Below are 15,476 nucleotides of genomic sequence, written 5' to 3'. Positions count from 1 at the left end.
AGGCACTAGGACATCTCACCAGCCGGGTTTCTCTGCTTCGGTCGCTGTCCCTCACAGGTCATGGCGTGACTGTCGGTATCAAGGTTCAGCGAAACACTGCTTTTCCCAGGCCGAAACCCAGACACACAACGCCGGCTACGTTGATGTTGTGGCTGAAGCTCACTGAACACGATCCTGATAGTAGTATAGCATTGTCGTGAATATAATCATTTTGCCAATTACTTGCTCCACTGCTCCGGAGCAGTAGCTGGAACCCGATGATGACACAGGGCCATAGCATGATATGCAACTCAGCCCATGCTATGTGCTTGTGCCTGGCGAGCTGGACAGTCCCCAAAGTTTTCGTTGAACAGCGGTGACGACAACAGGTGGCATTTGATGCTCAGCGTATGGAGGCAGGGAGGGGAGAGGCGGCCCTGGCTCCTGCAAGGTTAGTTGACCGGCTGACCGGGGTTGTTTGCAGGGGATGGAATTGGATGCTTTTTCATGCAGCTGGGACAGCGAGTGAAACATGTCGCAACCCGGTCAATGGAATGGCAATCGACAGGTGAGACAGGAAAATGGCTGAGGGGGCTGCAGTCCACCGGGCAATTGGACATGAAGCTGTCCAGATGGCCTTTTCCCCACCCTCACTTATGCGGCGGCCGAGCTTCTCTTTTCCCAGAGCAAGCAAGGATTCCATGATGAGCGGAAAGCAGCCTCTGCGCTGGACGAATTGCGTAGGTGTCTATTGGCCATTAGCACGAACCAAGCAAGTCTGGACCCGACAGCTCATGGGATACGGCGGTGGGACGAACGCGGGAGCTTGTGGAAGAGCTTGTGAAGAGCCCAAAGGATGGATGAGGTGTCGAGGTAATGAAGTTTAGTTTAGCCTGAGGCTGCATCCGAGTTAGAGCTCCGGGAATCTTTTGCCCAGGAAGTTAAGGTAGTCCAGAGTACTCGTACAGTACAGCCAGAGGTACATGTCAGAGTAGCAGAACCGGCACAGAGCGCCAAGTCCCTTGACGAGACCGGCAGGAAGCCCTCGTGGTTGCGGATACCTCAAGGTCGCTTCTGAGGACGGATGCTACCAGGAAGGAACCCCCGTACCGCAGCCCTTGCGCGCTAATTTTGGCAAGAGAAACATGCACCCTCCCTTCCCCATACTTGCCGGTAGTATTCCGTCCTTGGTGCGATTATAAAGGTGGCAGGCGTATCCATCCTCGGCCCTTGCCTGGTAAGAGGAGATCGGTATGGAGTACGTGACAGGTACTCGGAGCGCAATGCGGGCACCGGCGTAGTTAATGCTCATTCAAGTGTAGCCGTCCGGTCAACGAATAACAAGGTGACATTGGATGCGTCTTCGTACTCGTATGGCTGACGGCTGTCAACCGTGCCGAGGGCTGGGCCGGTGAATGAATCTGTCAAGTACTAGGTATGGATGTAGGCAGGGAGCATTTCAAGCACGTTTTGCAGCAGCAAGTTCTTTATTTGAAATAAACCATCAACGGAGAGAAATGATGAGAGTTGCATTCAGGTCTATGGCGAGGCCGACGAGAGGCTCAAGTCCTCAAGAGTACAGTAGGTAAGCTGCAGGTGCGCTCCTCGAGGTAGGTAGACGGCAAGTTTAGGGAACCTGGAGGCTGTTAGTTTCTATACCTTGCGCGTTGGGAGAGAAAATTTTTCTCTCAACCATGGCCTTGCATATGGCCAGGATTCATCTCGACGCCCATATATGTACTACTCCGTCCGACTTGTATCAGAAGGGCGTCGCTCGCGTTACACAGCTCCAGGCCATGGACGTTTTCGGCATCGCCTATTCTCGAGCACTTTGTGGAAACATGGAATCCCGCATCCCTGTGAGCTTTTTTGTCTGTGTTGTGGGAGAAACCGGGAGTGCCGAATGGCCAGGTCGATTAACACCGGCCGGAGTGCATCCATCTATGAGTTGGCAAGGCCTCCGAGACCCGCGCCGTTCGCCGACCGCTATTGCATCCCAATTATCTTCCATTTCCCTCTCCCTTTCTCGCTAGGTTTGTGCCAGCTGCCGAGCCCGTTCTCCTCCCCCTTTTGGGCAACGATGGCTACACTGCTGCTCCAGGTAGTATTGCCGAGCGATGACGATCTTCATCGAGGCTACTCCGTAAGTGTGTTTGTCTTGTCTACAGTTGTTGGAGCTTTCATGCCGCTAGAAGAAGCTCTTGGAAAGGCCAGTAAGGTTTTAGCGCCGGGTTGGCTCTTATTGGACAAGTGCCATATGCTCCCTTCTTACACGAGAGAACGATGCTATTCTAAGAGGCCTTGAGCCCAATCAAATACCTTGACTACTATCTCTTATGGAGGGAAATGGTTGAGAACATCCTCGTCCAGCTACTGACGGACCGATGTCAGATTGCCGCGGTAGTTCGGCGATGCAACCAGTGTGACGCCCTGGGGTCTCTCTTCTCTCTCAACATCGAGCTGCCTGTCAGTGACGTACGAGTGCTCGTGGCTCCCATGTTCGAGTGGCAGCTCAGTCGACTGGTCTTCAGAGCGCAGCATGGACCAGTCACTGGTTTTACGAGTACGTGTACGTGTTGGGCTCTCCTGCGTGAGTTTGGACTCTGGACTCCTCTCTATCGACGCTGAGCAATAAGACGGCGGCTGTTGCCCGCGCTTTGGACTGCCACACCGCGAATTGCATACGGTCTTGCATTGGTATGCATTACGGGGCACCACCACAGCAATGCAGGTAGCAGGCGGTGAATAAGTTAGGTTGTTACATTTTGAGCGCAGGCTGGAGCTCGCGCATTTCCGACTGACGTCTTGTTCTCGTCACGAATGCTTCTAGATGCTCGAGCTGGAGCCAGCTCACCCTTCAACCCTTGGCCAACAGGCGCGGTCCCCGCCCGGGGAGGAATTGAATGGGTACGCGCATACCGTCACCGAGCAGCAAGCAGTGCTAACATGGCTGCTAGCATGATTCGTTGGTCGGCAAAAGCGACAGCTCACTTCTTTGTTGTTTTCCAGGCGGACGGAGACAAAGGAGAAAGCAGAGGCCCGGATATGAACCAAGCTCCACAGCAGCCCTACCATTACCCTTCCGTGCCTGTTGGCACAAACAATCTCCAACAAGTCCTCGAGCAACAAGCATGCCCCGATTGACTTTAATAACAAACACTAAGCCAAACAAGTATCATGGCTTCTTCGGGCTAGTCACAGGAAGGCCATTAGCCTGTTCTCTCTTCTCTCAATCGTGCGACCCGGAAGCTGGGGACCTGCAGTAGGTAGGAGGAGCCGACTACTGTAGGGCCCAGTAGCCTGTTCGAGTCTTGGCCGGAGCCCATTCGAGCTCGTACGTGGACCGCTCACAATCAAGAATGGAGGAATCGTACCCGTATGGAGCAGTGCTCAGCAGTGCTACTGGCCGTCCAAGTACGAGTATTACGGCGTCTGCAAGCTATGGCCGCCTGTGGGTGGGAGCAAAGACGGCACGTCCCAGCACACACCTCCGGCTGGGCGGTACACATATACTACGAGCGGCGCGGTGCTACTGGATCTTGAATGTCAGGCCGCAGAGCGTCTCCTGCACCCTTGCCACCCCTTGTTGGATACCCCACACGTGCAGATGCAGACTCTTGGGTGTCCAAGTACCCGTTCGAGCAATGGTACAGCTGGAATTCGAGAGATACGGACAGGCGGAAAGAGAAGGAAAGTTGTAGGGAGGTTGTGTATGCTTCTTTGGCGGAGTACCCTCGGCCATAAAGGTGGATTGCTCTTCTCTGCACCCCCTCTTACGGCAGATGTTGAGATCAAGCATCTTTGCGTGGTGTTGACATATTTTTTCTTCCTGTACACCTGTACACTACCGATTACGAAGTACCATCGAACCAACAGCTCGATGCACAAGCATGGGTCCATTTCTTTCTGCCAATGCCGAGCTCGAAGGCTAGAGCACTGCATCGACAGCGGCCTGGGAACAGGGTCTGTCCAATCGGCTGGGACTGAAATACCCGCCTCGCTTTTCCCTTGCGAGAGGAAGTCATTCCAACAAGAGGCAATATCGTGTTCCCCTCCAACTTCCCGACAGTGTTGGGCTCGGTGTTCTCGGCCGGAGACTGGGCAATAAAGGGTCCATTAAGGCAGCGAGGCGTACAAGATGCACACGCACGCGGCACACTCGCATTCAATGGCATGGATTTTGCAGGCCGGTACATGAACTGTCCCGAGGTCTCGACGACTCTATGCATCTGCACATACTATCGACGAGCAGCAGCTAGGCCTGCCGCGCATGGTGGGCGGCGCAATTCACATGTAAGTCCATGTAAGTGTGTGCTGCATTGGAAAACCGCATGTAACTCGTACTGGGACAGGTATGAGGAGCTACATACATGCGAGGTAGACATGCGGCGGGCGCAAGGCCGACACGTACAAAGGATTCATGTCCTGGCCAATGGCCGCCAGATGCTGGATGCTGGGCAATCGAGAATACAGACAGTAATATCTTACTGCTCACATCGATGAGTAACAATTGACTGATGAGGCACGCACTAGCAATACTCTGCGATTTGATTTGCCTAGCGGTTCCGGGAGGCAGCTTACCTTACTGGTGCCTCGTAAAAAGCTGGAAACCGGCGTCACACACACACAGCTCTGACCGCAGCTCCGAATTTGAGGGAACGAGGCGCACTGAAGGCGGCCAAACAGAGCGCCTCTAAGCTGTCACCACCTCTTTGCAAACCACCACGACAGCTGCCGCCGCCACACCCTCTTTGATCCTCTTAATCTAACTACATGTACGAGTATATACGAATACAGGCAGGTATGCAGCGCCTCGGGCGTTGCTCGTACGAGTACGGAGCCTTACAACTTGTTATAGGGACGTACGAGAATGGCTCATAACGTGCAACCAGCGGCATCATCGTCTAGATGCTTGGCACTACTCGCACGGGCATCGAAACCTGCGATCCGTTGCCAACCGCCGCCGCCGCCGTCACGTTTCACGCTCCCTTGCTGAGGCTCGTATGACAAGCATGCGGATCGCGGGGCTTGTTCCGATTAGATCCCGATTCAAAGCGCCTGGGGGCGTGCTGCATTCGCTTGAAACACGGCCCATCTGAGCGTCGCCTTGCCTAACCATGACTTGTTACAAGAGGCTACGGTACAGATCACAGCTTGCCGGAGCGCAAGATGAACAGTGCAGAGAGATGCCACGAATGCAGCGCATGCGGCCGTTGGAAGTAGCACTCGTGCCCGTTTTTGATATTGCCGATTTCCCCAGTTATTCCCAGTTATTCTTGGGTTGTTGTTGGCAATGCCATGTCGGCCATTTGGGAGGCGTACAGTAGCAGCGCCTGATTAAAGGCAGAATCGTCACTCGTCGGCTAGATGTGTGTGTCCAGGATACAAGTGCCTTGCCTTTACAGCAGCTTGCCCAATTGGCGCGGCATCCATGTCTAATCAAGGGCATCGCTTAATTGTCACAGCATGCAGTGATAATCGCCGCAACGGCGGCTGCAGGAATGCGCAATTAAAGCAATTAAACCGGCTCGGCTGGCGGCAGAAGCTCAAGGCACATACGCATATGTACGAGCGAGTACAGGTAGATAGGCAAAGCGGCCGCGCGGACTTTTCCCTGTTTCTTGTGTCTTTTCCCAAAGCTCCTCGTCACCGCTTCAAACCCAAACCCAAATGTTGCCCAACGGCGGCCGGCCGACTTGTCTGATGGGCATCTGGAGCAGATTGCCTCCTACGTGGACGAAGCGAGAGGGTAACACCACATGGATAGCAAATGCTGCAACTTTGCGCTGGCATCACTTGAAGCCTATCCCGTTTGACTGACGGCAAGCGAGCTGCAGCTCCGAGTGGTCCTTGATGTTTGTTGGCCGCCCACAACGGGATCTCGAACGAGACAAGGACAAAACACATCCACTTCGCCCTACGTCTTTTTAGCTTGGGTACCTAGAGTACCTTGTCTGTATGAGCATGAGCATGAGCATGAGCAGCATACCCCAAATAACTTTAATATTCTGGCGTAAGTACGAGTACGTAGCAGCAGTTGGGGAGTGAGGTGCATATGCCACAGGCTGACGAGCTTGAGCAAAAGGCAGCTCCAGCCCCATGCCCACAGCTCTAGATGCAGGCAGCTCCGAGCTTCCCCTCACCTCACACCATCTAGCAATAACCCCGGCTCCGATTCCTTGGGTTTCGGGGCGGAGAAACGAGCCAAAGGAACGAAGCAAACAAGGCGGTTGGCGGGCCATGGCAGCTCTTCTTCCAGGGGTGGCCAGCACGGTTGGCGTTGGTCGGGCAGGGCTGCCTCTGGTTGCCTCTGGCTGATGGAAAATCGAACGAACTAGACTCGTCAGTTAATCAATTCGTGAATCAAGCTGCCGTCCCGTTTGCCAGCAGAGCCGTCACCCTCCTCGCACTGCCGCGGGACTCGGGAGGGTTTGCATCTTTGTGTCTTCCATTGTCTTATGTGGCAGCTTGAGGGACGGACGCGTTGCTGAGTCTGACGAGAGCACGTCAAACTGTCCCATTGCTTAGCTTGGACGGGGGAGCCAAGGCTACATGCGCAGGGCTCCAGCTATTAATATCAATTAGCACCGTCGAGGGGCCGTAACTTTCGATAAGCAGCTGGTAGCTTGGTGTTGCGATGCCTTAGTGCCGTGCCTTGGGCGATAGGTCGAGATAGCGCCAAGCTGGCCGCAACCGACTATTCTAAAACACTATGGAAGTGCGGAGAGGCCCTGCGGAGAAGAGGTCCATCAATACCATAGCTGTGAGAGGCCGTATAGTAGAGTAGCAAGCGTCAATTCATCAATTCGATATGGATAGTATTGATCCATTGCCCCTCAATCCCTGTTGTGTGCTGTGGCCATGCCCTGCTGTGTTGCGGGTGGCTTGTTTTCGCCACTGCATTTGCTGGGCCTTCTGACCACACCCTCAAGTCAGCTGGTGTGCGGTGCGGCGGCTAGCCCACCAGACCACCCTGTGCCGGAGACGCACAGCGCTAGGCCCAACTGCATGCGGGCCTCTGCAGCAGACGCTACAGCGCTACAGCGGTCGTGGCACACCCCTCAGAGCACTTACCCCCCCCTGGTCGCTGGCAGCTGGGTACCTAGGTAGAAGCAGAACGGCCTGCAGCGTGCAGCACAGCGCAGTGCAGTGCCGTAGCGTACCGGCCACCACCGAGCAGACGGAGACGTGCTGCTCCACCGCACCCCCCAAAAAGCGATCAAATGGGCCTATGGACATGAATCAATGGATTGCATCCACTTGTGCATCGGCCAGTAAGGGCCCAAAACCGTCGTTTTTGACGTCTGCTCTGCTCTGCGTGTGTATGTACTTCCTCCTTCTCTCGCATTGCCATCACCACTTCAGGTTTTGCCCTCTTCATCGCTCGCTCGCTTTGGCAGCTGAGCGTCTCTCGACATCCATATCCCTTCTTTTTTTTTTCTCCTTTGCTGCTCACTTCACTTCCCCCTCATCGCCAGCTGCCAATTGCCAGCTGCCCGGCAATGCTTCATCTCAGGTGACTGGCCCCAGCATTCATTGTAAGCCTGCTCCCTCGTATCCTTCTTCTTTCCTTTGCCCCCCCGTGACAGCCGCAACACTTGACCTTGCCATTCCCACTTCTTCTCTCGGCATCACATCACCTCACCTCTGCCTTGCACTATCCAAACTCCATCACCGCGATCCCAAGATCCCAAGCAAAAGCTCTACACACCCTCTCGCAACTCGCGCCGCCTCAGCATCACGCATCCATCGCCTCGCCTTGCCTCCATCTCCTACTCTTGAGAGGCCTAGTAGTTCTCCCCCATTCCCCATTCTCTGCACCCCCCAAAGCTTTTCTCCATCGCCCGTCACGCCACGAACCTCTGCTAACCAGTTGTTTTTTTTTCTTCTCGCAGCTTGCCAAAATGTTGGCTGACGACGCGCCGCCCGACGACGTTCGTGGCGCCTTTGCCGCCCCCGGCGGTGCCAAGGACCTCACCTTGGCCGATATCCTCCTTCGCGATACCCAATATGTCTACTCTCTGGTTCTTCTCGTTGCCTTCATTTCCCTTGCGGCCTGGTACTCTGTCTTCAACTCTAAGAAAGAAGAGGACCTTGTTCAGCCTAAGGTGAAGGGCCCTGGAGGCAAGCCCCTTCCCATCACCAAGCGCAAGCGACGCAACGACGGCGAACGTAAGATCGGTCCTCGTTTTGGCCGCATCGCTAAGAACGTCTTTCGCTATCTCGCTGCTGTTGTCTTCCTGAGCTATGTGGCCACCGGGGTTTCCATGTTTGTCCATGCCTTCTATCATGAGAACCCTTATAAATGGTCAAAGGATGGACTTCCATGGGCTGGCGAGTGGTCTGTGGTATGATAACACCCCCCATGCTCTCTCTTTCCATCTATCGGTCCCAGGCACTTGGGTCGAGCTTCGACTAGCATCTGCTTGTTGGAAATTTGTCCAATGGCCTCGCGCTCAACCCCTCCCTTCCCTGTAATCCACTAACCAGCTTCTCTCATAGGTTCATGTCCTGGGTTCTACCTTCTTCTACCTTTATATCCTCTTCTCGCTGTTTGATTGGCGCAAGGGTCCTAATGTTGTTCATCTGGCCATCTGGGTTCTTGGCCTCATTGGTGAACTCATCCTCTTCATTTCCACTGCCATTGTTGCCGCAGACTGCCACTTTATGCGTACTGTCCAGCAAGAAGACCCCGCCAAGGACCAGAACTGCATTGATTCGTGGACCAAGATTGACCTCGTTCTCTATTTCGTCCGTCTGCTCCACATCATTGGTTCAATCTCTCTCTTCTGCGTTGCTTGGATTCTCAAGAACCGTCGCGTCGAGGATAGGGCCGAGGAAGGACGTGCCATTACTGAAACCACGCCTTTGTTGCTTAATGGGCAGCCTCGCTCCTCCATTGACGCTCGATCAAACGCAGGCTCTGAGGCTAATGGCCGACGGTCTCGTGGTAGAACCATCTCCAACGCTGCCAAGCCCTCCGCATCGTCTTACGCACGCAAGGATGACCAAGCCGCCTTCTACCGACAGAAGAAGATCCCCCACAAGACATGGTTAGAGTACGTTAGAGGCTACTCTCTGTTTTTCCCGTATCTTTGGCCCAAAGACTCCGTCAAGCTGCAGCTTCAAGTACTGCTGTGCTTTGCTCTAGTCATTGTTCAACGATTGGTCAACGTCTATGTTCCCTGGCAGATCGGCAAAGTCGTCAACCAACTGGAAAAGGTCATCCGAAGTGGCGAGCCCATCACCCGCGACAACTTCCCCCTCAGAGACTTTGTTATTCTGGGCATTCTCTGGGTGCTACAGGGACAGTCTGGTCTTCTTGGCTCCCTACGATCCTTGCTTTGGATTCCTGTTTCGCAATACTCGTATCGAGGACTGACAGCCGCGGCCTTTAACCATGTCCACTCTCTCAGCCTCGACTTCCACTTGTCGAAGCGCACTGGCGAGGTTCTCTCTGCACTCAACAAGGGCTCTGCCATCAATGCCTTCCTCGAACAGGTGACGTTCCAGGTGATACCCATGCTTTTCGACTTGTTCCTCTCAATCTCCGTCTTCTACTTCAACTTTGGTCCCCTGTACGCCCAGCTCAACTTGGTGGACACCTGTTGGTATCTCTACATGACAATCAAGATGGCCGCCACGAGAGCAGACCAGCGACGAGAGATGACAAACGCAGATCGCGAAGAGGAAGCGGTGAAGAACGACTCTATCTCTAGTTATGAGACGGTCAAATACTTCAACGCAGAGGAGTACGAGTCCAACCGATATCGGGCCAAGGTCGAGGTCTTCCAAAAGGCCGAGGCTCAGGTTCAGACTGGCATGGTCCTCATGAACATCTGCCAGACTCTCGTCTTCAACTTAGGTAGAATAGTGGCTGCCCTGCTCTGCGGTTGGCAAGTCCTGGTTGGCATGCGATCTACGGGAGACTGGTTCGTCGTCGTATCTTACATGACCCAGCTTCAGGGTCCTCTCAACTTCTTCGGCTCCTTTTATCGAACAGTCCAGCAGGCCATGATCTCTGGCGAGCGTCTTCTGGAGCTCTTCAAGATCCAACCTACCGTCGTTGACTCGCCCAATGCCGTGCCCCTCGAAAACTTCACTGGGCATGTCCGATGGAAGAATGTGAGCTTTTCCTACGACGCTCGAAGACCTGCCCTGCGTGACATCAGCTTCGAGTGCGCTCCGGGAACCACAACGGCCTTTGTTGGCGAGTCTGGTGGTGGCAAATCCACCCTGTTCCGACACATGTTCCGTTACTACGACTGTGACGAGGGCAGCATCGAATTCGACGGCAAGAATGTCAAGGATCTCACAATCAACTCGGTTCGCCGCCATATCGGAGTTGTGCCCCAGGACACCACCCTCTTCAACGAGACCCTAATGTACAACCTCAAGTATGCTAACCCGCAAGCCACTGATAAGGAAGTGTATGCTGCCTGTGCCGCCGCCAGCATTCATGATCGCATCATGTCATTCCCAGATGGTTACAACACCCAGGTTGGAGAGCGAGGTCTCAGACTCAGTGGTGGTGAGAAGCAGCGAGTGGCTATTGCCCGTACCATCCTCAAGGATCCTAGAATTATCATGCTGGATGAAGCCACCTCTGCCCTCGACTCGCACACAGAACAGGAGATTCAGAAGAATGTCACTAGTATTGGCCAGGGACGCACACTGCTCATTATCGCGTAAGTGACTCTCATCTGTGATATAAAAGCTCTATAGAAACTAACATAGCCTCTCCTTTCTTCTAGGCATCGATTGTCCACCATCACCCATGCTGACCAAATCATCGTCCTTCATGCCGGTACCATCGTTGAAAAGGGTAACCACCTCGACCTTCTCGCTGCCAAGGGTATTTACTACTCCATGTGGCAGAAGCAAGTCACAGCCGAACGCGCCTTGGATGTCGCTAGAGAAGCTTCCTTGCAAGCCAAACGTGCTATGAGGGCCGCAAACATGGGTGGTAAGAACAAGTCAGCGGCCCAAATCGACGGATATGAGAGTCACGGTTCCGCTACTGAGCAGCCTCAACTCAACGGCGAGGCTCACCCTTCGGCATCTTCGTCGGACAACGAGTCGACTCACGAAGAGGAGCGACCCCGCGATCGCCAGTAGATTTCGCTTTCGTTCTTTCACGAGGCTGGTCGTCGCTTTGACCAAGCCAAAGTTCTCAAGATACCACACCACTCAGGCATAGACACGCTACCTTTTTATGGGTATGCATGTTTCTTGCAAATCATTGCATTTCTGTTTTCGTCCATCTATGCGTCTGATATCAACCTACCGGCATATTTCTATGCTGGTCTCGCTTTGTTTCGTTGTTTTATTTCATCATCTTTGCGATTTTCCCATTCAGCTTCGAAAACGCAGGTCTGTTCACTTTTCCCTCCTTGGCATTGGACAACAACACGATTGATGTCAACAAAACCTCACATACTCGACCTAGCATGATGACTGCATCGCACCGGCGTTGGGGAATAGGATTACTGTTTATTATTTTCTTTTATTCAACATTTCTATGCGCGCAGCATAAGACACTTTGCCTTTTAGCCGGCCAAATTTGATTCTTTCGATCCTTTGAAGCCCGGAGACGGACTCTTGTTTCACGTCAAATTTATGCATGCGAAGCATTTTCAACACTTGATTGAGATTAGAGCTTTCAATACGACGATGACGTCTCTGTTTTTTATTTGTTTTCAAATCTTTTACATTTCGCGACCATTTGAGCAACAGGACTCGGAACTAACTGCTGCCATCATTGTTCTTTTTTCTTTACTTCAACTTTTTCGTACTGGAATCTATCCTGATGGATCGGACTTAATAATACACCTCTGAATTTCGTCAGGAGACAAGATATAGCCGCAATCACGGGCGGAGACATATAATGTGTGTTGTTTTACCACTGCTTCTTGCATCGGCTCTGCATCTCTTTTGTTTCATCATCTGTCGAGGGCACCCCGAATTCATGGACTTTCGCCGGTTGCTGTTTGACTATGAGGTATCAAGTTTCAATGTTGAGATTATGTGTGAGATCATTTGACTGGTTGCAACAATTTCTTTCCTTTTCATTTCTTTCTGAAAGCACTGTCTGTTTCACGCCTATCGTCTTTGAGGGGCCTTGACCCACTCACACGACTTTTCCTCATTTCGAAGAGAGTCAGTGAGACGAATGATGTCGACAGCAGAAGTTGACGGAGGGAGGACGCGTTGATGACACGATTTGCTCTTTTATTTTTCGTTTTGGAAGGATATCTGACTATGGACGCCCATTGACGAGGCCCAAGGGACCTTGACTTGTTCACGGGCAACGAATGCATGACCTGGCTTTGTTTTCCCATTGTTCTTTTTGTTCGATTTCGAAATTACGCCCTATGGACTGGATGGATATCCGGGATTGGTGATGGCTTTCACCGTTTGGGTCTTTGCTTTTTATTCTGATTTTAACTGCGTCGGTAACATACACTTTTGGGATTCTTTCCTCAGGGAAACCGAGACCATGAACGGTCTCTGGATGAAAAAAATCGGGCACCAGATACGGATATTCCCACTTTGCTTAAGAAGTATAGGGCGAGCCTTGATAACTTAGGTAGCATGAAAAATGAACAGAAAACAATTTTGGTAAAAAAAAAAAATGTCTTTGCTTGTGAGTGAAATGTGATGTTTGTAGTTGAGGAATTAATTGCTGTAGATTATTGTCTGGATGATGTATTTGTGTCCATGAATGGCGCTGATATGTTTAGGTGGACGATGTTCGGATTCTGTGTGGATATAAGATGAGGAGTGTGAACCCATGCGTAGTTGAGTATTAAAATTAAATGGTTACAAGGTATATAGTATATTAGGCATTCAAGTTATTTGCAAGAATAAGCAAAAGAAAGAAGAAACTCTCTCTCTCTCCTCATGGTTCCCCCTATGCCTATGTATATATACCCTTTCCCTATTTCAAACCTTTCATTAAGGAAGATCAAAACTACCAATGAAAGGAAACAAGGCTTGATTTTGAATACACATACACAACCCCCTTCTCTCCTCTCCAAAAAGAGTATTGCAATAGAACTCCAACTCTGCAATTTTTTGTCCAAATCCTAAATACTTCATCGATCATCTCGCCTCTCCCAAAGTTTGCATCAAGAAGTTTGCTCTCCTCCCCAAAAAAAGGAGGAAGAAGTATCATCAAATTAAAATTAGTATTAAAACCCAAGGCTCTCTTTTTTTTTCTTGTTTCCCCTTTCTTGTCGTGTTCAAAACAAGATGAACGCCGGTTTCTCCCATGCCCTTACGTTTAGTCTCCGGGACCTCCATATCCGGACAGACTTCTCCTTTGTTTGTTGCTGTAGGTCCGTCTCCAAGACGTAAAGACCAAAAGAAAAGAAGCATGATTCAAAAAACTTGCTTCTCACACCGCTATTCCTATAAATTGCATCTGTTTTTCGCAAATCCGCTTGCTTTGTTTTTTGCGTAAATCGTACGTCTATTAGACTAATAGCGCTTTCCAACCCACCCAAAAATAATGTGCACCCCCCCCCTTTTTTTTGACTGTGTTGTCAAGCCTCTTTAGTGCTTGTTCTCCTTGTCTTCATCGGCCTCGTAGTGGACCTCAAGAGAAGGGACGGCCATCTTGCCATTGGGCTTGGTTGAGGCGGGCTTTTCGTCGACATCGTCATCTTCGTCTTCAGATCGGTCATCAGTCGCCTCCTTATCGCGGATGAATCTGAAGGCGATGCGCAGGATGTAGAAGAGCCAAAACAAGTTCAACGCCTGAAGGGAGGCAAGCAGGGCTGTGGTGATATACTGGCTGATCCAGCACTTGTACTGCTGAGTCTCCCAGTTGAGCTCAAAGGGACCAACGGTGCGGAACTCGGTGAAGAGGGACCAGATGATCTTGAGGTTGATAAAGTGGCGCATGTAGATCCAAACGACGACAAAGCTGGCGAAGTAAGGAGGAACAATGGGGTGGTCGATGTAGTTGAGAGCCTTGGACGAGGCGAGGAAGAAGTCACTAATGTCGTGGGTGATGTAGACGGCGATGCCAATGTAGGTGAAATGGAAGCGGTAGCTCAGGCCGATGAGGGCCAGGCTGACGATGTGGTGACCCACAAGCTCCTTGAAGTCCTTTCGCGGCTTCTCCATTCCCAGGAGGAGGACGATGGCTTGCTGGGCCCAGTAGGCAGCCTGGAAGAGGTAGTAGAACTTGACGACGCCCTCGTGCGAGCGGTGGGGGAAGCCCTCGTACATGCCGCGGGTGTTGAAGTACCAGACGGGCGTGCGGCTCATGACGTACATGCCAGCAGGTCCAAGGACGCCAAAGTAAAGGGCGGTATACATCTGCTCCATGAGACGGGCCTGCTTGCCCTTGCTGAGGCCCGTCATGCGGGCCAATGGGCGCAAGACCTCCTGCATGATGAACTCGCGAGCAAAGGACAGGACGATGGTGTAGAAGGCGACGAACGCAATGTCCCACTTGCCCTTACCATAGTGGATGGGCTTGAGGGGATCGTCCTGGGGCATCGGGTACGACAAGAAGAGAAAGTGGTGTAGCGGGTTGGATTCCGACGGGTTGACAGCATAGCCAGTCAGGAAGACGAGCAGCAGGACGGCGGGCAGGACAAAGGTGTGCTTGACCATGGTCTGGCGAGCCTGCGAGAAGAATCCGCGAGTGCGACGGCGCTTGGAAACCTTGGGAGCGCCAGAGGCATCTTCTGAGCCCTCAGACGAGTCGTGCTGTTGATTGTGGCGGTCAAGTCAGCCTGATGAAACGGAAGCCTCGTACAGTGGGAATTCTCAAGTCATCTCATCTCACCTCCGAGTCCTGGGCATTGAGACTGACTCTGCTAGAGGCCAGTGCTGGCGCGCCCGTGTCGCCAGCACGAATCTCGCCTCCAAGGCCGCTGCTCTTACGCCTGCGCCTCGCAACGTTGACGTCAGCACTGTGCAGCTGGTCTGCCGAAGTGTTGAGCAGCGGGAAAGGCTCGACCCCCGCCATTGTATACGAGTAGTCGAGCACGAACGGAGTTGGTTGTCTGTCTTATGTCTTGGTTCGAGTTCGACCGCTGGTTCGTCGCCTCGAGAATGTTTCGTCCCAACGCTGTGTGACTCGGTTGAGCTTCGGGGCGGCTTTGTTTCGTTGGTCGCGAAACGCCGCAAGTTGCCTCTTGTCACAAGCAAAAGAGGGGACGAAAGGGTTCGGATGCTGCACGGCGGAGGAGGAGGATAAAAGGGGACGAAAAGTCGAACCTGAGCAGACGCTGCTACTCCAAGTAGGATCGCTGGCCTCTTATTGTGCACCCCTGTCGTCGCGGGGCGCAAGCGCAATTGATTGGTGGTCTTGGGGTGAGAGACTCGCGTGGGCTTATCCGCTTGTCTCGTCTCACAATTGGGACTAATAAGAGGCTTCGGTCTAATGAACCGTCAGAGGGGTCGAGTGTCAAAAATAGCGGTCTATTTTTTTGGGCATACGAGTAAAGCGACAGCTGCTGTTGGTCCAATTGGCAAAT

The 15,476-nt window shown here is 52.4% G+C and overlaps 2 protein-coding genes across 2 annotated transcripts; one reads left to right on the top strand and one right to left on the bottom strand.

The window, feature by feature from the left end:
- Nucleotides 1-7,883: 7,883 nt before the first annotated feature.
- On the top strand, nt 7,884-11,097 carry T069G_08214 (ABC transporter domain-containing protein; the record flags this gene model as incomplete). Its single annotated transcript, XM_056175424.1, has 4 exons — nt 7,884-8,327; nt 8,482-8,824; nt 8,900-10,667; nt 10,734-11,097. The coding sequence occupies 4 exons, from the start codon at nt 7,884-7,886 to the stop codon at nt 11,095-11,097; spliced, it is 2,919 nt and encodes a 972-aa protein (XP_056026373.1).
- Nucleotides 11,098-13,536: 2,439 nt separating this feature from the next.
- Nucleotides 13,537-14,965, bottom strand: T069G_08213 (TLC domain-containing protein; the record flags this gene model as incomplete). Its single annotated transcript, XM_056175423.1, has 2 exons — nt 13,537-14,703; nt 14,783-14,965. 2 exons carry the CDS (start codon nt 14,963-14,965, stop codon nt 13,537-13,539), a joined length of 1,350 nt encoding a protein of 449 aa, XP_056026372.1.
- Nucleotides 14,966-15,476: the final 511 nt, after the last annotated feature.

This window comes from Trichoderma breve, chromosome 5, assembly GCF_028502605.1.
Source record: "Trichoderma breve strain T069 chromosome 5, whole genome shotgun sequence".
NCBI classification, from domain to species: Eukaryota; Fungi; Ascomycota; class Sordariomycetes; order Hypocreales; family Hypocreaceae; genus Trichoderma; species Trichoderma breve.
This window is presented reverse-complemented; position numbering and strand designations above follow the sequence as displayed.